Source organism: Arachis hypogaea, chromosome 20 (assembly GCF_003086295.3).
Source record: "Arachis hypogaea cultivar Tifrunner chromosome 20, arahy.Tifrunner.gnm2.J5K5, whole genome shotgun sequence".
Lineage (NCBI taxonomy): Eukaryota > Viridiplantae > Streptophyta > Magnoliopsida > Fabales > Fabaceae > Arachis > Arachis hypogaea.
In genome coordinates this window covers 57,968,563-57,994,412 of record NC_092055.1, presented here as the reverse complement: position 1 = coordinate 57,994,412, position 25,850 = coordinate 57,968,563, and the positions used below count along the sequence as shown (strand labels likewise).

Genomic DNA, 25,850 nt, shown 5'->3' with positions numbered 1-25,850 from the left:
CAGCCCTACCTTGCTCCTTACTGATGGCATGGAGGACCGTGCCAAGCTTTAAGTGTGGGGAGGTCAGTACCTGACTTCCAGACATAATCTCTCTCTCTTAACACCAACATTTTAGTTTTTCTTTTATTAGATAGGATAGATTGCATGATAATAATTACTTGCATGTATGTTCTGCTTGGTTGAAATAATGAGTTTCTTTTCAAGACCCTATTTTAGAGCATTTCACTAATTCAAACTAAAAATTTGTGTTAAACTTGTTTGAAGATTGTATTTGGAACATGGTTTATAGCTAAGAACATACAACCTGTGAGATTTTGAGCTTAATTATATGGTTACATTATTTAACCATGATTTTTATTCTTGTGTGTTTGCTTCTCTATGATTGCAATCTTTGCTTTGTTCCATTCTATATGTCTATTGTTTAGTGTATTTACATGCACACATATGATTGAGACCATCATTTATTATTAGCTCACTTATCCAAAATAGCCTACCACTTCAATTACCCTTGTTTGCCACTTTGAGCCTTTTAAATCCCCATTTGTTCTATATTTTACCACATCACTAGCCTTAAGCAGAAAAATAATTAATTATCCCATTTGAATCTTTGGTTAGCTTAAGATAGAGATTGTGTGTCAATTAAGTGTGGGGAATTGTGGGAACTTGGGTTGATAAAAAAGTGTTGAGTTTTATTGATAAGATATTGAGACTTTGGGTGCTGCATACTCATGTGAAACCAGAAAAACCATATGCATTGATATGTTATGTTTGCTTCCATGTCTGCAAAAAAAAATTTAATATTACAACATAAATAAATAAATAGGGGACAAAATCACCCCAAGGTTAGCTCAATAAAAGATCAATGCATACGTGATGAAATTAAAGAAAATTTGATACATGAGTATGTGAAATATACAAAGGTGAGAATATGGGTAGCTAGGCATGATTTTAGAATTATATAGAATGTGTGTGTGCGTGTAGGTGAGAACTTAGGTTAGTCAAGGATTCATATTATAGCTCACTTGGCCATACATATACCCTCACCCTTACCTTAGCCCCATTACAACCTTGAAAAGACCTCATGATGTTTGCATTTGTACATTAAATATTTGTTAATTAGTTAGATGAAGAACAAAATTTTAGAAAGCATGACTAGAGAAGAGTAGAGTGGATTAACCCTGAACACTTGAGTGATTAGAGTGCATATACACTTCCAGTGAGGGTTCAATGCTTGATTCTATGTTCCCGGCTTTCATGAGCTATCTTCTTACAAGTTTACTTGTCTTTTATTGTGTGATTTGAATTAGTGGAATCTGATTCATGTTTGTCTTGGAGAACTTGTTTACTTTTAACCAAGTAGGTAGAAGTATCTTAGCATATAGTTGCACTCATAGGTTGCATTGCATTGCATGAGTCTTACTTTCCCCCATTCATTCTTTTGGTCTCCTTGAGCTTAGCATGAGGACATGCTAATATTTAAGTGTGGAGAGATTGATAAACCACTATTTTATGGTTTATCTTGTTCTAAATTGAGTGGTTCTTATCAACTCTTTGCTTACTTATTCATACAATTTGCATGATTTCACAATTCCTTCCTAATTTTGTTATATGATTGAAAACTTGCTTCCTAAGCCCTTAAATTGTCAATTTTTGATTCCTCTCTATACCATTCAATGCCGTGATCTGTGTGTTAAGTGTTTTCAGGCTTTATATGGCAAGAATGGCTTAGAGGATGGAAAGAAAGCTTGCAAAAATGAAAGGAACACAAGAAACAAATGAGATATCCAGCGAGGATCGACGCGCACGCATGGTTCACGCATGCGCGCGGCTTGGTGCAATTGACAGCGACGCGTGCGCATACTTGACGCGTACGCGTGACACGCGCAGAGGCCTATCGACGTGTGCACGTACCCGACACGTGCGCGTACGCGTGACATGCGTCACGTACAGAAATTGCAGAAGATGCTGGGGGCGATTTTGGGCTGAGTTTGGACCCAGTTTTCAGCTCAGAAACACATACTAGAGCCAAGGGACAGCAGAGACTCAACACACATTCACATTACACTTAGTTTTAGTTTTAGTTTTTGAATCTTAGAGAGAAAATCACTACTTCCTCTAGGGTTCTTCACATTCATAGATTTCTAGTTTTATGCTTTTGATTTGGATATTGAGAAGAGTTACTACCTCCGTTGAAGTCTTTATTATTCTAGTTTGTTTCCTTATTTTCTTACTCTTTTATCTTCCATTAACCCTGTTCAGATGTTACATATGGATATCTTTGATTTTGGAATTTATTAATGCAAAGAACTATTTTTACCTTTAATTAATTTTCAGTTATTATTTCATTTAATTTATCATGTTTTCTTTTTATTCCCTTTATATGTCTATAAGAATGGTATTCATGTCAATGGAGTAGACTCCTAACTTGACTTTGGAGTTGATTAATAGGAGAACCTTGAGTTGGGATACTCAAGTGTTAATTTTAATTGGAAGTTGTTGGCTGGCTCTCTAGTCTCTCACTCTAATCCTTCCTTAGGAGAGGATTAGGACTTGAGATTCATAGTTGGTTAGTTAGTTACTTGACTTTCCTTTATCAGGTAAGGAATAACTAAGTAGAACAACAACCTCTTACTATTACACTTGGGAAGATTCAACAAGGATAGAACTTCCACTTAATCTTCTCTGGGTCAAGGCTTTTTATTTCAATTACATAAAACCTCTTGTTAATTTTCATTGCTTTAATTTATAATCATTTATTTTTCTGTTCTCCAACTCTAAAAATTTCTCGGAAACTCCTGACCAATAAATTGCACTCTTTTGTCAACTCGTTGGGAGACGACCTGGGATTTCTACTCCCAGTATTTTATTCTCAATTTGTGACAATTCTTTCTAAATTGATAAGCGAAATTTTCGTCGGTTAAGAACTATACTTGCAACGCTATTTCTATATTAAATTCTTAATCGGCAATTTTTCGCCCGTCACATATATATAATAAGCTTAGCCAAAATTATGAAATTTTCTAAGGATTTTATCTATAGGGTACCCCAATTAATTTGAGTAAAAAAATTTTTAGAACTTTCTTGAATTATATACATCGTGGAACATGATTTTTGAGCTAAGAACACATAAGCATATGAGTTTTGAGTCCAATTGTGTGGTTACATCATATAACCACTTATTTTCATTCTTGTGTGTATTATTCTCTTTCTATGATTGTAATCTTTGATTTGTTTGATTCTTTATATCCATTATTTTGCGTATGAATGCATTTATATGATTGAGGCCATTGTTTCAAATAGCTCACTTTCCCAAAATAGCCTACCTTTTATCTTTCATTGTTAGCCAATTTTGAGCCTATGCTAAACCTCTTTTGTTCTTAATTTTAGCACATTACAAGTCTTGAAGCGAAAAATAATAAATATCCCTTCTTTGGATGTTTGATTAGCTTAGGATAGTGAGAGTGTTTATCATTTAATTGTGGGAGAGTTGGGAACCTTGGGTAGAGATAAAAGTGTATTTTTGGTAGTTTTGTTGAAAATTTTGGGAATTGGGTACATACTCATGCATTAAATATTTAAACCATATGCATTGGTACCTTTGTATATAATTCATCAAAAGAAAAACAAAAGAAAAATAAATAAAAAGAAAAAAGAAAAAGAAAAAAAAATAGAAAAAGAAAAGCAATAAGAAGGGGACAAAATGCCCCAAAATGAAGTTCAATAATAATCAATGCATATGGGTTGTGATAAAAAGAAGAATGCATGAGTGCGTGAAAAAGTGGAGAATGGGCAGTTAGTTTTGCTTAAAATAGTATAGGTTGTCATAGGTTAGGTGGGAAGTTTAAGTTAATTAAAGATTCAAATTCTAGTCCACCTAACCAAATACAATCTCACCTTGACCCTAGCCACATTACAACCTATGGATAATGACGTTAGGATTTTTGTCGGTAAAGAATTTTATAAAAACAGTCGCGTTGTAGATATAATCTCTAAACCAACAGAAATCCCTTCGTACAAACGTTTTGGTTGTCACAAGTAACAAACCCCTTTAAAATTGATAACCGAGTATTTAAACATTGGGTCGTCTTCTCAAGGAATTGCAGGGAGGTATGTTCTTATTATTGGTTATGAGTTTGTAAATTAGGGGTTTTAGAAATTAAGGAGCAGTATGTTGCATAAGAAGAATAAAATAAATAAATAAATATAAAATAAACTCTTGGCAAGGTATGAAAACAGAAAGTCTTATCCTGGTTATCCTTATCAATTGTAATGAGAATTGGATTTTTCTCCCACTTTGTTGACCTCTAACTATGAAGGTAAGTTAAGTGGATGAATTAATTTTTATTCCTCAGGTCCTAGTCTTTCCTTGGGAAAGGCTAGAGTTATTGGAACTCAAATTAATTCTTGAAGAATTCTAATTTTCAATCAACAATTAGTTTGATAACTCAAGTGTTTCCAATGATTCAACCAAAGCTAAAAGGGAAGAAAGTCTACTTGAATGAAAATAACTTGGATAAACACAGAGCATTAAAAAATTAAAGAGAGCAATCATAAGTCTGAAATACCTCAAATTATATTAAATAAAATATTCAAATCATAACATGGAAAAGTTCATAAATTAAATTGGAAAAATAAATAAAAATAAAAAACCTGTGATTGAGAGTCGCTCCTAAAACTAAGAAAAATCCTAAATCCTAATCCTAAGAGAGAGGAGAGAACCTCTCTCTCTAAAAACTACATCTAAATCTTAAAATTGTAAATATGAGATCATGATTATGAATGGATGCATTCCTCCACTTTATAGCCTCTAATCTGTGTTTTCTGGGCCGCAAACTGGGTCGGAAACAGCCCAGAATTCGCTGGTTGTGAATTCAAACACGCTGATTTTCGTCACTGCGATGCATCCGCATGGAGCACGCGGTCGCGTCACCTAGCATCAGGGCAACTATGGCATGTTATATATCAAATCGAAGCCCTGGACGTTAGCTTTCCAACGCAACTAGAACCGCATCGTTTGGATCTCTGTAGCTCAAGTTATAGCCGTTTGAATGCGAAGAGGTCAGGCTGGACAGCTTAGCAATTTCTCCAACTTCTTGTATTCCTTCCACTTTTGCATGCTTCCTTTCCATCCTCTAAGCCATTCCTGCCGTGTAATCTCTAAAATTACTTAACACACATATCAAGGCATCTAATGGTAATAAGAGAGGATTAAACATAGGGAACTTAAGGCCAAAAAAGCATGTTTTCAATCAAAGCACATAATTAGGAAGGCAAATGTAAAACCATGCAAATAGTATGAATAAGTGGGTAAAGAGTTGATAAAAACCACTCAATTGAGTACAGGATAAACCATAAAATAGTGGTTTATCAAACCACCCCACACTTAAACATTAGCATGTCCTCATGCTAAGCTCAAGAGAAGCTATAAAGAAATGAAGAAGAATGGTAGAATGTATGAAATGCAACCTATCTATATGAATGCAACCACATGCAAAATATTTCTACCTACTTGGTTAAAAGTAAACAAATCTTTTAAGAACAAATATGCACTGGATTTGACTAATTCAAATTACAAAATAGAGTATAAATAGACTTGCAAGAAGAAAATAGCTCATGAAAGTAGGGAACAAGGAATTGAGCATCGAACCCTCACTGGAAGTGTATACACTCTAATCGCTCAGGTGTTTAAGGTTCGATTCTCTCAATTCTCTACTAACCTTGCCTTCTAAGGCTTACTCTTCATCTAACAATCAACAAAAGTTTAATGCATAGATACACATATCAAGAGGTCAAGGTAGGATTGTATTTGGCCAAGTGGACTAAAATCTGAATCCTTAATTAACTTAAACTTTCCACCTAACTTAGACAATCCATGTAATCACATACAAAAAGCTAACTATCCATCAACCATGTTTTCCACATATTCATGCATTCTAATTTCAAGTACAGTACATATGCATTGCTTTCACCACTTACTTTGGGGCATTTTGTCCCCTTTCACTTATTTTGCTCTTTTTTTTTCATTTTTTTTCATTTTCAATTTTTTTTAATTATTTATATATTATTTTTTTCTCAATGCATATGATTAATTTATTGAATGCATGAACATGTCCTAGACATTTTTTCACATTTTCAGAAATTTCTAACATACTCAATTCTCAAACCAAATGTTTTCAATCCCAATTTCCCCATACTTAATTCATGAGCACTCTCACTGGTCTAAGCTAACCAAGGATTCAAATTAAGGACATTATTATTTTTTGCTTAGAGTTAATGATGTGCTAAAGTAAAGAACAAAGGGGTAAAATAGGCTCAAATTGGTTTGCAAAGGATAATGAAAGGTAAGGCCATATGGGTATGTAAGCTAAGTGAAACAAAGGCCTCAATCATATAAGTGTATGCATACATCAAATAATGGAAATATAGAATTAAGCAAGACAAAGATCACAATTTTAGAGAGAAAAATACACACTAAAACAGAAATTTTTGGTTGATAAAATGCAACCAATTCAAATAGGCTCAAAATCTCACAGGTTTTGTGTGTTCGAGCTCTAACCCATGTTCCAAAATAATATCTCTTCAAACAAGTGTAACATTAAATTTTATTCAAATTAGTGAAATGCTCTAAAAAAGTTTCTTTGAAAAAGAAAATATTACTTTAACCAAGTGGTAAAATATGCAAAAAATTAAACAAATATGCAATCAAACATGCAAATGCAACAACTAACAAGGAAAATAAACCATTGGTGTTGAGATAGAAGAGTAACTAACCCATGGAGATCGGTATCGACCTCCCCACACTTAAAGATTACACCGTTCTCGGTGCATGCTAAGATGTGCAAGTGGACGGGTTGTTCCAACTGATGCTTTTCTTCAAGGATTGTGCAGATGGACTTGTTTGTCTCCCTTTATAGAAGTTTCTCCCTTTTCCGTCTTTGGTGGCCATCCTGAAAGAAGAGAAAAAGAAGAACAGAAACCCAGAAGATAGAAAATAAATAAAATATGGGTGTTAAAGCCAAATGATAAGGGCCTCATTTACATGGAAGCTTCAACATGTACGTGAGAAAATAATAGAAGCCATGGCATACCAGTGGTGCAAAATTTGCAACAATGGGGAAGATAGTGGGTAATGAAAGACAATGTAAGTTCATGTCAATGCAAAAGGAATATCAGTAATATAAAAATTAGCATTGATATAAATAATATTACTCAATCAGAATTAAACAAGTCATTAAGCACCAAGAAAATACCTGAAAAGATGTAACAGTTGAATAAGAGCATTTGAACACCAATGGTAACATAATAAATTTAGAAAAATAAAAATATGCAATGAATGAAAGTATGCAAATAAATAAAATAAAGAAAAAGATAAGAAGAATGAGAAGGGAAAGAAATAAAGTAAGAAAGAAAGAAGAAAGAAGAAAAGATAGAAGAAATTAGGATTAGAGAAGAAAAGATAAGAAAATTGGCACTAATCTGGATAGGTTGTGTGACGCTGGCGACGCGGTCGCATGGGTAACGCGGTCGCGTGGTGCGCAATAAGGTCAGGCGACGCGGACGCGTGGGGCACGCGATCGCGTGACTTGATTTGTGCTAGTGGTGCGAGTACAGCCTCGCGGTCGCACAACTCTCTATTCGAAACTTGGTATTGCCAAAATCCAGGGTGACGCGGTCGCGTGGTCGATGCGATCGCGTGAGTGGCCATCATGGGGATATGACGCGGACGCGTGAGCCATGCGTCCGCGTGGTAAGGCGTGTGCGGTCAGCACCAGTCCAGCACCACTCTCGCACAACTTTCGGTCGTGCACCCTTCGTACGTCGATTTCCAGGTCACGCGGCCGCGTGAGTGACGCAGTCGCGTGGGAGCCATTTTTCCCACATGACGCGGACGCGTCAGCGACGCGGACACGTCAGCGACGCTGCCGCGTCGCGTGCGTGCTTCTCTTTTTTCTTTTTTTTTATGCATGAAAAATGCAGAATGCAGTGTTAATATGAATATGATGCAAAACTCCAGGTTCAATATAATAAAATAAAATAAAACTCGAAAACAAATAAAACTAACAAAAAATGAAAAAGGAACGATCATACCATGGTGGGTTGTCTCCCACCTAGCACTTTTAGTTAAAGTCCTTAAGTTGGACATTTGATGAGCTTCCTGTTATGGTGGCTTGTGTTTGAACTCATCCAGGAATCTCCACCAATGTTTGTAATTCCAATAGCCTCCGGGATCCCAAACTAGGCACGTAAAGCCTTTGAGCAGCTTCAAACAGATTCTTAGGCTCCCGGGGTGTTGGATGTCAGAATAGATTCCAGGATCCCAAATCTTGCTTTTACACCCGTCTTCAAGTTGATTATCATGATTCCATGCGGGTGGTTCAGCTTTATAATTCTCACTGAAGCGTCCAAACAACTTCCTAGACCCATTCAATTGAGCTTTACACCAACCCTTGTGTTTAAACTTAAAGCTTCCAACCATAATGAACCTTGCAGGACAATTCTTACCACTGACCATCTTTCTCTTACTCTTAATGCCACAAAGAGCTCTAAGTTGACCATCCGTCTCCAGTAGCCCATATTCAAGTGGGATTAGAAAGCTAAGGGATATGAATTTTACCCACTTGAATGTTGTGAAGGATGATGGCAACTTAGGGGGAGGTGTTTTTAATGAAATTGCAAGCTCCACTCCCTTGTGCTCTTCTCTGATAATTACCACCTCTTTGCAAGCTTCTTCAATTTCAACCTCTTTCTCTTGGTAGCTTTCTTCCAATTCAATCTTCTCTTCATTGCTTTCCAAGGGCATGGGAGGTTGTGCTTCTTCTTCTTGAATCTCCATCTCTTAATCAACCTTTTCCAAGTCTTTAACTGTGATATGCCTTGGAGGTTGTACACCCTCCTCAACATCAAATGCAACTGTCTTGAAAGGAGATTCTATGTCTTGACTTTCCCATGGAGGTTCAGCATTTCCTAAGTCTACAACCACTTCTTCCTTTGCAACTATTACGGCTTCCTCCACTTGTTCCAATACAAAGCCATGTTCCTCATTGTCCACCGAAGTTTCTAGTGTTTCCTTCATGCTTTGCTCTTCTTTTGATTCTCCACATGTAGCCATGAGAGTTCTTTGAGTGCTCAGATATTAGGAAGCTATTATATTTACTAACTCGCCAAAAGCGGCCGCAAAATTTTGCACTCTTATTCATCATTTCTTGCCTTTGAAGAATAACACGAAGTCTGTCATCCATTGGAGGTTGGGGTGGATGTGAGGATTCATTGGTTGGGAGAGAGGGTTCATAATAGGAAGGTGGTTCATCTCGATAATGATATGGAGATGATAAATATTAAGGTGGTGGTTCATGAGAGTAGTTGTGTTGGAAAGGTGGTGGTTCTGTGTATGGTTCATTTGGCTCATAAGGTGGTTGGTATGGTGGATGTGGGTTAGGGTCATATGGAGGTGAATGGTGGAAATGGGCTTGTGAGTATGGTGGTCCAAAGTCATGTTGAGGAAAGGGTTCATAGGCATATGGTAGTGGTTGTTGATAGTCCATTGGAGGTGGTTGTTGCCATGAGGGTTGATCAAATCCTTTTGGCTCCTCCCATCTTTGATTATTCCAACCTTGATGCCTGTTCTCATTGTAATTTCCTCTTTCTGCAATATAATTGTAACCAGACTTATAGCCAAAGGGGTGAGAGTTCATAGTAGTAAATAAAAATTAAAAACAAAAATAAAAATAAATTTAAATTAAAAGGTTATTTAAATTTTGAATTTGAAAATTAAATTTTGAAATTTTGAATTTTAAATTTTTGAATTTTGAATTTTTGAAATTTGAAATTTGGAAATTTTTAAATTTGAATTTTGAAAATTTTTAAATTTGAATTTTGAAATTTGATTTTTGAAATAAGATAAGATAAAATAAAAATTTTAAAATAAAAACCAATAACCTCTTAACTTAAGAAAAAGCAAAAATAAAAACAAATAAACAAGTAAAAATAAAATATTTACAATAACCAATAATAAGGCACACGTTTGCAATTCCCCGGCAACGGCGCCATTTTGACGTTAGGATTTTTGCCGGTAAAGAATTTTATAAAAACAGTCGCGTTGTAGATATAGTCTCTAAACCAACAGAAATCCCTTCGTACAAACGTTTTGGTTGTCACAAGTAACAAACCCCTTTAAAATTGATAACCGAGTATTTAAACCTCGGGTCGTCTTCTCAAGGAATTGCAGGAAGGTATGTTCTTATTATTAGTTATGAGTTTGTAAATTAGGAGTTTTAGAAATTAAGGAGCAGTATGTTGCATAAGAAGAATAAAATAAATAAATAACTATAAAATAAACTCTTGGCAATGTATGAAAACAGGAAGTCCTATCCTGGTTATCCTTATCAATTGTAATGAGAATTGGATTTTTCTCCCACTTTGTTGACCTCTAACTATGAAGGTAAGTTAAGTGGATGAATTAATTTTTATTCCTCAGGTCCTAGTCTTTCCTTGGGAAAGGCTAGAGTTATTGGAACTCGAATTAATTCTTGAAGAATTCCAATTTTCAATCAACAATGAGTTTGATAACTCAAGTGTTTCCAATGATTCAACCAAAGCCAAAAGGGAAGAAAGTCTACTTGAATGAAAATAACTTGGATAAACACAGAGCATTAATAAATTAAAGAGAGCAATCATAAGTCTGAAATACCTCAAATTATATTAAATAAAATATTCAAATCATAGCATGGAAAAGTTCATAAATTAAATTGGAAAAATAAATAAAATAAAGAACCTATGATTGAGAGTCGCTCTTAAAACTAAGAGAAATCCTAAATCCTAATCCTAAGAGAGAGGAGAGAACCTCTCTCTCTAAAAACTACATCTAAATCTTAAAATTGTAAATATGAGAGCATGATTATGAATGGATGCATTCTCCCACTTTATAGCCTCTAATCTATGTTTTCTGAGCCACAAACTAGGTCAGAAACAGCCCAGAATTCGCTGGTTGCGAATTCAAACACGCTGATTTTCGTCACTGCAACGCGTCCGCATGGAGCACGCGGTCGCGTCGCCTAGCATCAAGGCAACTATGACATATTATATATCAAATCGAAGCCCCGGACGTTAGCTTTCCAACGCAACTGGAACCGCGTCGTTTGGACTTCTTTAGCTCAAGTTATAGCTGTTTGAATGCGAAGAGGTCAGCTGGACAGCTTAGCAATTTCTCCAACTTCTTATATTCCTTCCACTTTTGCATGCTTCCTTTCCATCCTCTAAGCCATTCCTGTCCTGTAATCTCTGAAATTACTTAACACACATATCAAGACATCTAATGGTAATAAGAGAGGATTAAACATAGGGAACTTAAGGCCAAAGAAGCATGTTTTCAATCAAACCACATAATTAGGAAGGCAAATGTAAAACCATGCAAATAGTGTGAATAAGTGGGTAAAGAGTTGATAAAAACCACTCAATTGAGCACAGGATAAACCATAAAATAGTGGTTTATCAGATAACTCCTCATGATATTTGTATGCATGCATTGAATAATTGTTGATTGTTAGATGAAAAACAAATCTTGGAAAGCATGAGTAGAAGAGAATTGAGCGAATCAACCCTATACACTTGAGCGTCTAGAGCGGATACACATTCGGTGAGGGTTCGATTGCTCAATTATATGTTTTCACCAATGATCATCTCCTTTCTTGCAAGTTGTTAATACCTTTAGCCCTTATGCTTATATATGTATTCTTGGGAATTGATCTATTTTGACTAAGCAGTTGCATTCATTTAGATAGATTGGATGTAGGTAGGTTGCATATAGATAGTTTGCATTGAATAAATGTTGATACCCTTTGTTTCTTTCTTGAGTTTAGCATGAGGACATGCTTAGTTTAAGTGTGGGAAGGTTTGATAAACTCCAATTTTGTGGTTTATCTTGTGCTTAATTTAGGGGATTTTATCAACTTATCTCACATTTATTCAATGAAATAGCATGATTTTGTAATTCTCCCAAAATTTGTGCTTAAGAGTGAAAATATGCTTTTTAAGCCTTAAATTTGCTAATTTTAATTCACTTTAATTCCATTCGATGCCTTGATATGTTTGTTGAGTAATTTCATATTCATAACGCAAGTATTGGATGGAAGAAGCGAAGAGAAAAGCATGTAAAGTGGAGAATTCACGAAGAAATGGGCATTTGGAGAATCGAAGGCCACGCGCATGCGTCATCCACGCGTACGCATGAGAAGAACATTCACGGCCACGTGCACACGTCACCCACGCGTATGCATGAGGAGGAAATTCACCAGCGATACGCACTCGTCGTCCACGCGCACGCGTGACGTTGATCACGTGGCCTCATTAAAGTGAATACGCTGGGGGCGATTTCTGAGCTTTCCAGGCCCAAATCCAACTCATTTCTGAGACTATTTCATGCAGAGTTGAAGATTGGACAAAGAATGAGCAATTAGATTAGCTGAGGACCATGTAGAATAATTTTCTAGAGAGATAAGCTCCTTCTTCTCTCTAGAATTAGGGTTTTTAGGTTAATTTCATCTTAGATCTAAGGTTTAATTCTTGTTTTGAATTACATTTCCCTTCAATTTCTTGTTGCTACATCTTTACTCTTCTAGTTTTACTTGTCATTCCCTTTATTTTGTTGCTTTTGTGTTGATGAACTCTTGTCAATTTCAATTTCCTTTAATGCAATTTGAAGTATTTCATGTTAATTTTGCTTTCTTTAGATGTTATTGTTGATTTCTTGCATTGGGTAGTAGTAGATTTTATTATTCTTGCAATTTTATGATGCTTTCCTTTTATGCCCACCAAGTGTTTAACAAAATACTTGGTTGGATGTTAGAGTAGCTTTTTAAGCATTCCTGGTTTGGAAAGAGAAATTAGGTGCTCTTGAGTCATTAATACTCAATTTAGATTGGTGGTCTAGAGTTGTTAGTTAATATTGTTTCCATTGACTCTAATCTCTTCCTAATTCAATTAGTAAGTTGATTAGGACTTATGGATTGAGATTAACTAGTCTTATTTGACTTTCTCTCATGTGAAGATAACATTGCACCTTCTTCCAATGTTGGAGATGACTAAATAGGATTAGCTCTTGTTAATTATTGTATTATGATTGATGACTAGGTTAGAAAGCCTATATTCTGAATCCTTGCTATGAATGTCTCTCTTTATTAATTTCTTTCTTTAATTGTTTGCTTCATTTTTCTTGTCATTTATTTTCTTGCCCTTTTATCAACCCAACCCCCGTGAAACTCATAACCAATAATTGAGCACTCGATTGTGATTCTTAGGGAGAACGACCTGAGATCTAATACTCTCGGATATCTTTATTGGTTTGCACTCGTGACAAACAAAAATTTAACTTTGATTGAGCATTGCTTGTCGGTTGAGAACTATACTTGTAACGAAGTTATTTCCTCTAACCGAGAAGAAATTCTTAACCGACGGTAACGCTCTTTCAGTGCACACCATCATTAAGATTGACATTCCCTACAATATTGTAACAACCAAACTCCAAGCTAAAAGGATGAGAATTTGTAGAGAAGAGACGAAATAAAAACAAAAACTATCAAGAAACAAGAAAAAACACAATTCTAACTATTAACAAATACAAGCAAACAACCAAAAAATAAGCTATTTACATATTAACATATTCACAATAGCCAACAATATAACACCATTGTAACTCCCTGATAATAGCACCAAAAACTTGACGGAGAAAAATCGTCGGTTTGAAATTTTTGCAAAATAGTCTCGTTGAAGTATAGATCCAAACCAGCAAGGGTTACCATGAGTGTTGCTCATACGCATACGGTTCCTCTCTCAATTGATTCTCCCACTCTATGATGCAATCCCAATTTAAAGTCATCATATCCTACAAAATAATCACAACCAAACTCCAAACAACAAGAGTGATAACTCATATAAAAAGTAGAAAATAAAAACAAAAGACATTAATAAAAAAAAAACTAAAACCCTAAGTATTAATAAAAACAATTAAATTTAAGATAAATAAAACAATAAAAAAATAATTGATATTAGTTAAATGAAAATGAGTTCTTAACATTATTTTTAAAGGTAATAAAAATAGGGAGCACTCATTTAACTCTTTTCAGGAAAAATTATCACCAAAATGAAAATTTAATAATTTCGGAAAATTTAAACCTATAACCATAAAAGAGTCATCAATTAATTCCCAAAACCTAACCATTTGTACCACTTGCCCATCACAAAAATAAATATTTCGCTTAATCACTTGCTTGATATTTCTCTCTCAATGACAATACAAATGTATAGAACTTAGAATAACGTGGGGCACCACCCAATCCAAAAGAAACAAGACTAGTAGACTACCAAATATTGCATGTGGGTTGGTAACTTGGTATCACTCAGAATAATCACGTAAATATAAAATAAACTCAACGGCACATGAATATTTTACTAAAAAAAAATCCCTATCAATAATTTGGTAAACTGAAATTAGGCAGAAACGTATTGAAATAGAATAGAGTGGTGTCACCCAAGTCAGTGAAGTCACCATTCACCAACCCCAGACCAAATACATTTAGGGGTATTTTTGTAATCTCAGTTTTCCAACAATACCCGTGGGACCCGATCATATCAACCAACCACTATTATGCCAGTATATCCACCACTGTTACAAAATTTGCAAAATAAAAGAAAGCTGAAAAAATAAGTTAGATAAACTACCAAAAATATATGTGAATAATTTTATTGTTAATAAAAATATATTTAAATTTTATTATCGATAAAAATGTTATTAAATAATTTAAAAATATAAAAAAATTATCTAATATAGTGATTAAATTTTGATATGATTTTTTGTAAGTATAATTAAAAAAATAAATTTTTTATTTTTAAAATTTGATAATTTTTGTTAAATATATATTTTTTGTTAATTTTTTTGTCAATAATAAATAATATTTTTAGAAAAATAAAAAATATGTACTTGATAAAAAATTATTAAATTTTAAGAATAATAATATCTTATATATTTTTTTAAATATATTTGTAAAAAATCGTATCAAAATTTAATTTTTAAATTATTTTTTGAAAATACATATTAAATTTTTGTCACGTTTTTAAATTATTTAAGAACATTTTTATCGATAAAAAAATTCGAATATATTTTTATCAATAATAAAATTATTTGAGTGTATTTTTAATAATTTATCCAAATAAATTAGTCATAAATCATAATGCAGCTTTTCTAAAAGAATTGAGTGTAATTGAACCCATCCTTTTTTTTCAATAAACTAATGTGGCAATATTATTCGACATTTGTTTGAAAAGTTTGAGATGAATTATATATTATTATACTATAAGTTAATTCTTTTAGTATAATCGCATAATTATAATTTCATGAAAATTAATAAACTATTAAATTTGATCGAAAACATCAACTTTCATTCTTTTAAGAATGTGAATGTGAATGAGCTATTAATCTAATATCTCAGTTTTTTAATTATGTGTATTATTTAATTAATTAAATTTATAATAATTTAAATTTTAATTTTATAATAAAATATTAGAAAATAATGTATTTACAAAATTAACATATTTAATTTAAAATTTAAAAATATAAAAATACTAATTTTAGTGAATTTTTAATGGATAATAAATAATTTTTTAAGATATAATCATAATTAATTTTATATTTATTAGATTTAAGTGATCTTTACTAAGTAAAGATAAGAAAATTAGCTTTATTTTTTAAGTTCAGTACAAATCAAATTCAAATTAAATTAGGTAGATAAATACGTTACTATTTATAGTAGAAAATTGTGCTCTAACCAACTACCATGATATACTAACAATATTTTTTTAATATCTCAAGTTGTGGTTATTCGATTGACTTTGTTTAAGGTTCGCTTAAAATTAACTCAATTCTCTATAAATTTGTATCTAATAACTATTTCTAAATTTTAAACATAGAAAACTTTATAAGGCTTATAAAGTGACGATTCAGATTGGAGATTTCACCTAAATGCGAGTTAGATTCTCTTAATACAATTTGTACATACCTAAGAGCTATTTGAGTCCTTTCTTTCTCATTCTATTCCCCCTTTCCCCTCCTTTTTTTTTTTTATAGAAAACGTTCTAGGTAACCTATCTTCTATTATTTCTATACATTGTCATTCATATACTTTTTCCACTTCATTATGAGAAAAATCATTATTTCTTCTCACTTCCTTACTCTCACTCTAAAGTCTTCGCCAAACTATTCACAAATTTCACTCATATATTGTTCGAGAAAATATCCCCTCTAAATTATGCAAACTACATGTTAGAGAATCATTAGAATCATTTTCGATCATTTAGTATCGTTTATATTTATATAGTATATCTATATATTAATAGTAGGATTCTATACCTTTATTACTTTTATTCTTCTGGCACCTATATATACCCCTTGTATATTGTACTTTTTGAACACACTGAATAATACAAAAATACTTTCTTTATTTTGGTCTCTTATTTCTAACATGGTATCAAGAGCTTAGGTTCTCTTTTTTTTCAATGAATATTAGTTCATAGTCCTTTGTTTTTTTCCTCTTCCGGCAGTGTTCTTTGGTATCTCTTTTGCTCCCTTTTCAGACGCTTTGGTTCGTCACCGCCTCTACCACCGCCTTCGTCTCGTCGTTGCGAGTTCAATGAGTCCAGCCTCGTCACCGGAAACCACCGCACGCGCCGCCATGCCCCGTCTGAAGGTCGCCGTCCGTTTGTTTTTGAGCAATACTTTGTGCTCAGTTTTCAACTCGTTGCAACGTTTTCAACACCACCGGAATCACTGCCAGACTCCGCTGGACGCGCCGCCACGCGCCGCTTGAAGTTGGATGTCCGGTTGCAGGCGTTCTCATTCCAGAAGCATCTGTCGATGTTGGATCAGCGCCCAATATCAACAGCTCAGCAGTGCGCCACGTGTCAACCAGACGAGAGACGGATCGTGATCGACCCGCGCGCCTGACCCGACCCGATTTTCCAACCCGCGTGCCACCTCACGCCCAGTCAACCGCTGACGTATCTTGAATCTCCAATCACTCCATGCCACGTGTCATTGCTTGTTGACGTGGCAGCTGACATGGAATCTGACGTGGCTGCTGACATGGCAAACAGTGGAACCCTTCCTAAGGTTTTTTGGTGAGCTCTTTCCGATTTCGGCCTCGGATTTCTCATTTTCTGCTCTGGAATTGCAGTTTTTCTCTCCTCTTCTTAATTTGTGTGTCTACTATTATGGAAACATAAGCTGTTTTTGCTGCCATAGACAGGCCGTGTACTTTTTGTCGAAACTGTAACCGCTCCGGACACCTCTTCTCTGACTGTCCTTCTGTTGAATGTTGCACATACCACTAAAAGGGTCACATTAGCTACCATTGTTCCCAGCTGTTCTGCCACTATTGCAAGCTCCCGGGACATTTGATTACTACCTGTCCTACTCGCCCACCACGTCCTGAGCCTGCTTCTGCTGTTGATGCTACTCTTGACTCTACCACCTTTGCTCCTCTCAACCCGTCTCCTGTCTCTCTATCTGATATTGCATCTCTTTTTCAGCGTCTTCTCTCTCTTTCTGGTAATACTCCTGCTGCTCTTTCAACTCCTCCAGGTAATTTTAAATGGTATTTTGACTCGGGATGCTTTAATCACATGTCTTCATTGCGTAATCTCTTCTTGTCTCTGTCTACCACTACAAATGGACCTTCTGTCAATACTGCTAATGGTTCCCTCTTGCAAGCAACACACAAGGGTTCTATCTCCCAGTTGACTCTTAATCTTCCTGATACTTATTTTATTCCCAATTTAAACTTTAATCTTATTTCTGTTGGTCAACTTGTTGATCTGGGTTTTAATGTCACTTTTTCTATCTATGGTTGTCGTGTACAGGATCGTCAGACGGGACAAGTCATTGGGACTGGACGTAAGGTTGGAAGGTTGTTTGAAGTTGAGAATCTTCATATTCCTCCTGTATCAAATCTCTATGCTGCTTCTTCTCCATCTACCCTTCACTTATGGCATCAACGTCTTGCCCACAGCTCCTTAGGAAAATTGCGTCCTCTTGTGTCTCAAGGTGTTTTGGGTCAGGTTCCTAATGAATCTTTTGATTGCATTTCTTGTCAAACTGCTAAACAACCTGCTTTATCTTTTCACAATAATTTCTCTCTTGCAAGCTCTCCTTTTGATCTAATTCACTCTGATGTTTGGGGTCCCGCTCCCACCGCTTCTATGGGAGGAGCTCGATACTTTGTTGTTTTCATTGATGATTATTCACGCTTTACTTGGGTTTATTTGATGACCAATCGCCATGAGTTACCTCAGATTTATATTAACTTTGCCACTATGATTAAAACTTAGTTTTCCAAGGTTAATAAGGTTCTTCGCCATGATAATGCTATGGAATATCGTGATTCCAAACTCTTAACCTTTCTTGCAGAATAGGGTACCTTGTCTGAGTTCTCTTGCCCTGGTACGTCTCAACAAAATGGCCGAGCTAAACGCAAACACCGTCACATTCTTGACTCTGTTCGTGCAATGCTTCTTTCTTCTTCGTGTCTTGAGCGTACTTGGGGTGAAGCTGTTCTTACTGCTATTCATGTTATCAATCGACTCCCTTCTTCTATTCTTGGTAATGTTACTCCCTTTGAGCGTCTTTATCGTACCTCCCCAGATTATAGTTCTCTTCGAGTTTTCAGTTGTGTCTGTTTTGTTCTTCTTCAGCCTCATGAACATAGTAAACTTGAATATCGGGCTCGTATGTGTTGTTTCCTTGGTTATGGCTCTGAACACAAGGGTTATCGTTGTTGGGATCCTCTCTCTAAACGTATTCGTATATCTCGTCATGTTGTCTTTTGGGAGCATCACATGTTTTCTCGGTTCTCCTCCTTTGAGTCTATTCCTCCTACTCAGTCACCTTTTTTCACTAACCCCAATGTTGATCTTTTTCCTAGTGATGATTCTACAGGTTCTATCTCGAGTCACCCCCCACAGCCTCCTGTTCCTCTGCCTTCTTCATCTCCCGATGATTCCGGACTGGACGACGCTCCTGCTCCTACCGTCATGCGTCATCCTTCCACTCGCTGTTCTAGGGTGAGAAATCAACCTCCTCATCTTCTTGATTATCATTGTTTTTCTACTATTCTTCATCAACATGAACCTAAGTCATTCAGAGAAGCCTCCACAAATCCAAATTGGCAACAAGCAATGCAGGAAGAAATACAGGCACTTGAAAAAGCACACACTTGGGACTTGGTTGATTCTCCTTCAAATCAGGAAATTGTGGGAAGCAGATGGGTATACAAGATCAAGACTCGCTCTGATGGTTATATTGACCGTTATAAGGCACGCTTGGTTGCTCAGGGTTGTACGCAAAAGTATGGTATCGACTATGAGGAGACTTTTGCTCGTCTCACATCTATTCGAGCTCTTCTTGCCATTGCTACGGTCAAAAGATGGTTTCTCAGTCAGATGGATGTGAAGAATGCATTTCTTAATGGAGATTTGAAACAGAAGGTCTATATGAAACCCCCTCCGAGTTATCCTTGTCCTTCTGGCAAAGTTTGTTTACTTCGCAAGGCACTCTATGGGCTTAAGCAAGCTCCTCGTGAATGGTTTGACAAGTTCAGCACTACCATATGCGGTCTTAGTTTCACTTTCAGTCCTCATAAGAATGCTCTCTTTATTCGTAAAAGTGAACATGGAGTTGTTCTTCTACTTCTGTATATTATGACATGATCATTACTGGAGATGATGCTGATGGTATCTCTGATCTCAAGGCGTCCCTTCAGCATACTTTTGAGATGAAAGATCTTGGTTCTCTCAACTATTTTCTTGGTCTAGAAGTTATATCCACCGATGATGGCATCTATCTCAGATCTTCTTGCTCTAGCCGGAATTATCGATAGTCGCACTAAGTCTACTCCTCTTGAGCCTAATGTTCAATTTACTCCTATGGATGGCACTGTTTTGGATAATCCTACTCTCTATCGATAGCTAGTTGGAGGACTCGTCTACTTAACTGTCACCCGACCAGACATTGCCTATCCAGTTCATGTACTTAGCCAGTTCTTGTCAGCTCCTCGTACTACTCACTATGCGGCAGTTCTTCGCATTCTCCGCTACATCAAAGGCACTTTATTTCATGACCTTTATTTTTCTGCCCATTCCTCTTTGTCCCTTCAGGCATACTCCGATGTTGATTGGGCTGGTGATCCCACTGATCGTCGTTCTACTACTGGTTACTGTTTGTTTCTTGGCGACGCTCTCATTTCTTGGCATGCTAAGAAGCAAACGTTCACTGTTCGATCAAGCACAGAAGCTGAGTACCGTGCCCTCGCTGACACCACTGTTGAGGTTATCTCGATTCGTTGGCTTCTCAAAGATTTAGGTGCTCCTCAGTCGTCCCCTACTAATGTTTTTTGTAACAACCGCAGTGCTATTCAGATTGCCCAAAATGATGTCTTTCATGAACGCACCAAACACATTAAGATTGATTGTCACTTTATTAGGCAACGTATCCTTATTGATGCTGTTTGTCTCATTGTTGTTGGAACACTGGATCAGACTGCTGATATCTTTACGAAAGCTCATCACCCGACTCGTTTCCGGACTTTGTTATCCAAACTCAAGTTGGTATCCTTAGCTCCCACTTGAGTTTGAGGGGGGATGTTAAAGAATCATTAGAGAATCATTAGAATCATTTTAGATCAGTTAGTATCGTTTATATTTATATAGTATATCTGTGTATTAATTGTAGGATTCTATGCCTTTATTGCTTTGATTCTTCTGGCACCTATATATACCCCTTGTATATTGTACTTTTTGAACACACTGAATAATACAGAAAACACTTTCTTTAGTTTGGTCTCTTTTTTCTAACACTACAGAATATAGAAATTTTCTTTCTATCCAGTCAAAGATTTATACCTACATCAAAACATACGCAAAGTCTAACCATGAAACAAGTCTCCCTTCGCTAACGAATCGTATCTATTTGCGCTGAAATATATATAGGATTTCTACAAATTTCACTCGAGGTAGGAGTTTTATACTACTTTTTTTATATGTCATATCTTAAATATTTTTTAATATAGATGTTAGTATTGCATGTTATGATATAATGTCTCTTTATTTCATACACATTAAGCATTATAATAACCATCTTATGTGCATTAAAGAACTGAGGGAATAATCATTCGATAAGGAAAGGTGATTGATCAAGATGATCTTTCGGTAGGAGAAGGTGATCGCCAAACTTTTGGGATAAAAATCTCCGGTAAAGGAAGGGGACTCCTACCTTTTTATACCGGTTTGAGTTCAATACCTTTCAAAATCAAAGTAATGTTAAAAAAATGCTTAAGAAAAGTTAAAGTCTATTTCATGCATTGTATAAGAGTTTCTTAGTTAGTAAGAAATTATTTTCTTTTCATGTAAAGAGAAGTTAGGAGAATGTCAAGAGAAACCAAATCAAGGTCCATGTGTTTGCATTATGTATGATTTAACATTATAAGCATTTAGTCATGAATCACATGTGTCATAACATAAGTAAATAAGAAGCATCTAAAAGTCACACCACTTCGATTAACAAAAACTTTTGAAAATAATAATTAAACAACATTGTATCATTGTTTTTATTTTAAAGCTCCGAGTGGTTGGGAATGAATACGATAACACCATATAGATAAACTATTGAAAAACTTTGTTTCTCACATCCCTCTTTCTGTACTATCTTCAGGAACAACGCGACATGAAATAATATACTGCTCGAGTGAGCTGAAAAGACTAATATACTATTAGGAGCGAGATATTAAAGGGGTGGACATAAAACGTTAAGCACTTACCCAAATTCATATTAAGGAAAGAGAATAAGCGATTGTTTTAGTCATAACTATGCAAATGGAAAGAATTATAATTTTTTATTTATCTTGTTTTATATTTATTGAGTGACTATAATTGTGAATACGATGTGTCTTTTTTTTTTTGTGATTATTTGATATAAGTAAAATTTATCATTATTTTTGTCTTTATAATTTAACACGTTTATTTTTTATGTTATTATTTATATTTTTTAACTAGTAACAGTTCTAATAAAAATTAACTTTTTTAAAAAATTTTGTAAACAATCAATCTCGTTCAAATAAGGCTTAAACCTGTTTAGAAATATTAGGGTGTGGCAATTAGCACCACTACCTTTGCATGCGGCAGAGTTTCTTCATTGTTTTTATGACTTTAAATACTGAAGCATGCCACTTAGCTTGATTGAAATGTCATAATTCCCATCAAAATGATGTCACGGTCCATTTTCAATGTTAATATCTAAACTAAAATAATAAACAAGAATGCTACAAAATCAACATAATTTATTTTTTTTTTTCTTAGCACTTAAACTATTAGTATATTGTTATAAGTTTTTTTTATAGCATTTTTTAATTTGATAGATTAAAGATTAATTTTCGTGAATCTAAATTTTATTTAAAAATTTATTATTAATCAATAAATTGCTACATATATTTATTTGAGAAGACAAATAAACTGATTACTAAATTAATCTAAATTAATTGTATATTTTTATAAATTAATATTAAAAAATAGATCCAAATACACTATTAAAATGTGTGTATTAAGTATTAACTAAAATTATTGACAAATATAAATAAAAATTGCTGACCTCTAACTTTTTCTCAATAATAAATAAATAAGTAAAGATGCAGTAAATCACTTACCAACAAAAAGAAAATATAGGACTAACTCAGCGGGGCTCTACATCATGAAAGTGGAAGCCTGAAACGTGCTCATTATATTGCACATATATCTATTTAGGAAAAGGAATTATAAATTATAATTCACAAACTTCACCAACCCCAAACCGGGTTCGCCATCCGGTTCAACCAAACATCATTTTCCTCTCACCAACCGCATTTTCTCAAACTTCATTTGCCTTTCCTCTTCTTTATATATACCATCCCTCGTTCATCCTTTTCCACAGGACTCACAACACAATCATAGAGGGAGCACAGAAGAAGATCAAGAAGAAAGAAAGAAAAAAAAAAAACAAAAGAATTACATAGAAACGATGGCCAGCAACGGAGAGCAGAACCAAACTTCTGAAGCTGGAAGGCACCAAGATGTTGGTCACAAGAGCCTTCTCCAGAGTGATGCTCTATACCAGGTAACCAAAATACTCGCCTTTCAGCACGCAATTCTTTTACACTTGTATAAATTAAATACATATTATATTCTTTTGGGTTCTTTGATTTCAAAATAAATTGTGTGTTATTATGATGAATGTACAGTACATTCTGGAAACCAGCGTGTACCCAAGAGAACATGAAGCCATGAAAGAATTGAGAGAATTGACAGCAAAGCACCCATGGTATGTATTATGATCCATTTTTATTTTGTTCTCCATAATTAGTATCTTTTGTTAGAATTCTGGGCAGGCAAATGAAATGATTACTGATTAGTTGATTGATCAAAATTCAAACAAAAACAGGAACATCATGACAACCTCTGCAGATGAAGGACAATTTTTGAACATGCTCCTTAAGCTCATCAATGCCAAGAACACCATGGAAATCGGTGTCTACACCGGTTACTCGCTTCTTGCCACTGCCCTTGCTCTTCCTGAAGATGGAAAGGTACCAAGACCAAGATTTTTTTTTTTTTTTTTTTGTTTTCTATGTAGGATAATAATTTTTTGGATTTGGATTTGATATTTGTTAATTAAAGATACATACAATCAATTTAATTAATTCTTGAATGCGTTAATTACATGAGAAAAATTAGTAAAGCTTTAAATTCCGTTCTCTTTCATAATCAATGTTTTAAGGAAACTTTTTGACAGAATCCAAATTGCTTTCACCTGTTCAAAATTTGTCATAACTCGTAGTAATGGGCGGTCATACTTTATACGCCTATAGTCAAATTGGGTATTTGGTACGGGTTTGGTTAACAAACCTTTAAAGAAGTATAAAGGAAACAGTTTATTAAAAAAAAAAAACAATTTATTAAAAAAATAAGTTTTTTAATTATATTTTTATTATAAACATAAAAAATCATTATTAGCAGTATCGTTAACAAGTGTCTAAGCCACTTGTTAGTTAATTATATTTAATATTTAATAATAGTAAAATTTTTGGTATGTTTTTGAGATTGGATCAAAGTCATCAAATATGCGCAATTTTTGATTGGTACTATAAAAACTATGCTCAATTTTTTGTCTATTTTAATGAATTTAATTTTAATATACGGGATAATATAAATTTTTCCCAAACTTATCATATTTATTTTTGGTTATTTAAAAATAAAAAATTATTTATTAATATGTCAATATATCATTGGATATAAATGTTTGCCAATAGATCAAAGTTAAACTTTTTATTTTACAATGAATTAAATATATTAAAAATTTTAACAAATACTTTTTAGGTATTTTTATGAAATACAATTTTTAATTATATTAATCGTAACAGATCTTGGCCATGGATATTAACAAGGAGAACTACGAATTGGGTCTGCCAGTAATTAAAAAAGCCGGTGTTGACCACAAAATTACCTTCAAAGAAGGACCAGCTCTCCCTGTTCTCGACGAATTGGTTAAAGATGTAAGTATCTCTAGTCCCAAAAGGGAAAAAAAAAAAGCCAATGAATAATATCTCAAATGGCATAGTCTCCCCATATTCAATTAAGAGGTTGCGAGTTCGAATCTCATATCTTTGGTGAAAAAAAAAAAAATGCAAGTTTTTCCTTTGGTTGATTAATTGCTTAGAAAAATGTTTTCTTGACTCAACTCTATTATATGACCCCAATTTAGCCCCTTTCAGTGTGGAAATTATAACACACTCATAAAACCACTTAAATAAATACTATTAACAATTACGATGAAAGACATTTTTATTTCTAGCACATTTCTAATTAAAGGTGTGAATGTGTATGTAACGTGAAAATGTAGGAGAAGAACCATGGAAACTACGACTTCATTTTCGTGGACGCAGACAAGGACAACTACCTGAACTACCATAAGAGGCTCATCGATTTGGTGAAGGTAGGTGGTGTGATCGGCTACGACAACACCCTATGGAATGGGTCTGTGGTCGCACCTGCCGATGCACCCATGAGGAAGTACGTTAGGTACTACAGAGATTTTGTGTTGGAGCTTAACAAGGCCTTGGCTGTGGACCCCAGAATTGAGATCTGCATGCTCCCGGTTGGTGATGGAATCACTCTCTGCCGTCGGATCAGCTGATTCACCTACTCCAACAACCATTAACCACCGTTCATTTCTTCAACACATGAATTCCTTGTCTTGGGAGCTAAGAAATCCTAAACCGTTTTATAAACAATCAACCAACCGATCCCATTCCCTTCTTTTTTTTCTAAAGATATTTTGTATTTGTAATTGTAATTTTCTTCTTACTATTGTTGATCTGAAAACGGTGGATGAGTAAAGAGTTTTATATGCTTGTGCCTTTTCTTTCATTCCATTTGCTTCAATCTCATGGTATATCTTAATTTGGAGGTAATTAATCTTCCAATTATGATATAAATTGAGATCTTGTAATGCACTTTCAAAAAAAAGATGCCTTATTCTGAGATCAAATTAACTTGTCCAATTATCACATATAAGCTTGTGCAGATTGTTGAGAAGAGTTTGGTTTTTAGCATCTTTCCATTCTTTTGACTATGTTTCTTTAGTCAAAATTTTATTGTTCAACTAATAAAAGTAAAATGTTTGCTTCGGTAAGACGATAAATTTATTCGTATCAGTACAATAAAAATATGGACAAATTAAAACATGACATGTAGATTATGTTTTCTACGTCAATAATTAATTTTTC

At 34.5% G+C, this 25,850-nt stretch overlaps 1 protein-coding gene across 1 annotated transcript; it reads left to right on the top strand.

The window, feature by feature from the left end:
• Nucleotides 1-22,810: 22,810 nt before the first annotated feature.
• Nucleotides 22,811-25,612, top strand: LOC112782895 (caffeoyl-CoA O-methyltransferase). Its single transcript, XM_025825552.3, has 5 exons — nucleotides 22,811-23,182; nucleotides 23,307-23,386; nucleotides 23,507-23,651; nucleotides 24,486-24,617; nucleotides 24,965-25,612. The coding sequence occupies exons 1-5, from the start codon at nucleotides 23,087-23,089 to the stop codon at nucleotides 25,256-25,258; spliced, it is 747 nt and encodes a 248-aa protein (XP_025681337.1). The 5' UTR covers nucleotides 22,811-23,086; the 3' UTR covers nucleotides 25,259-25,612.
• Nucleotides 25,613-25,850: the final 238 nt, after the last annotated feature.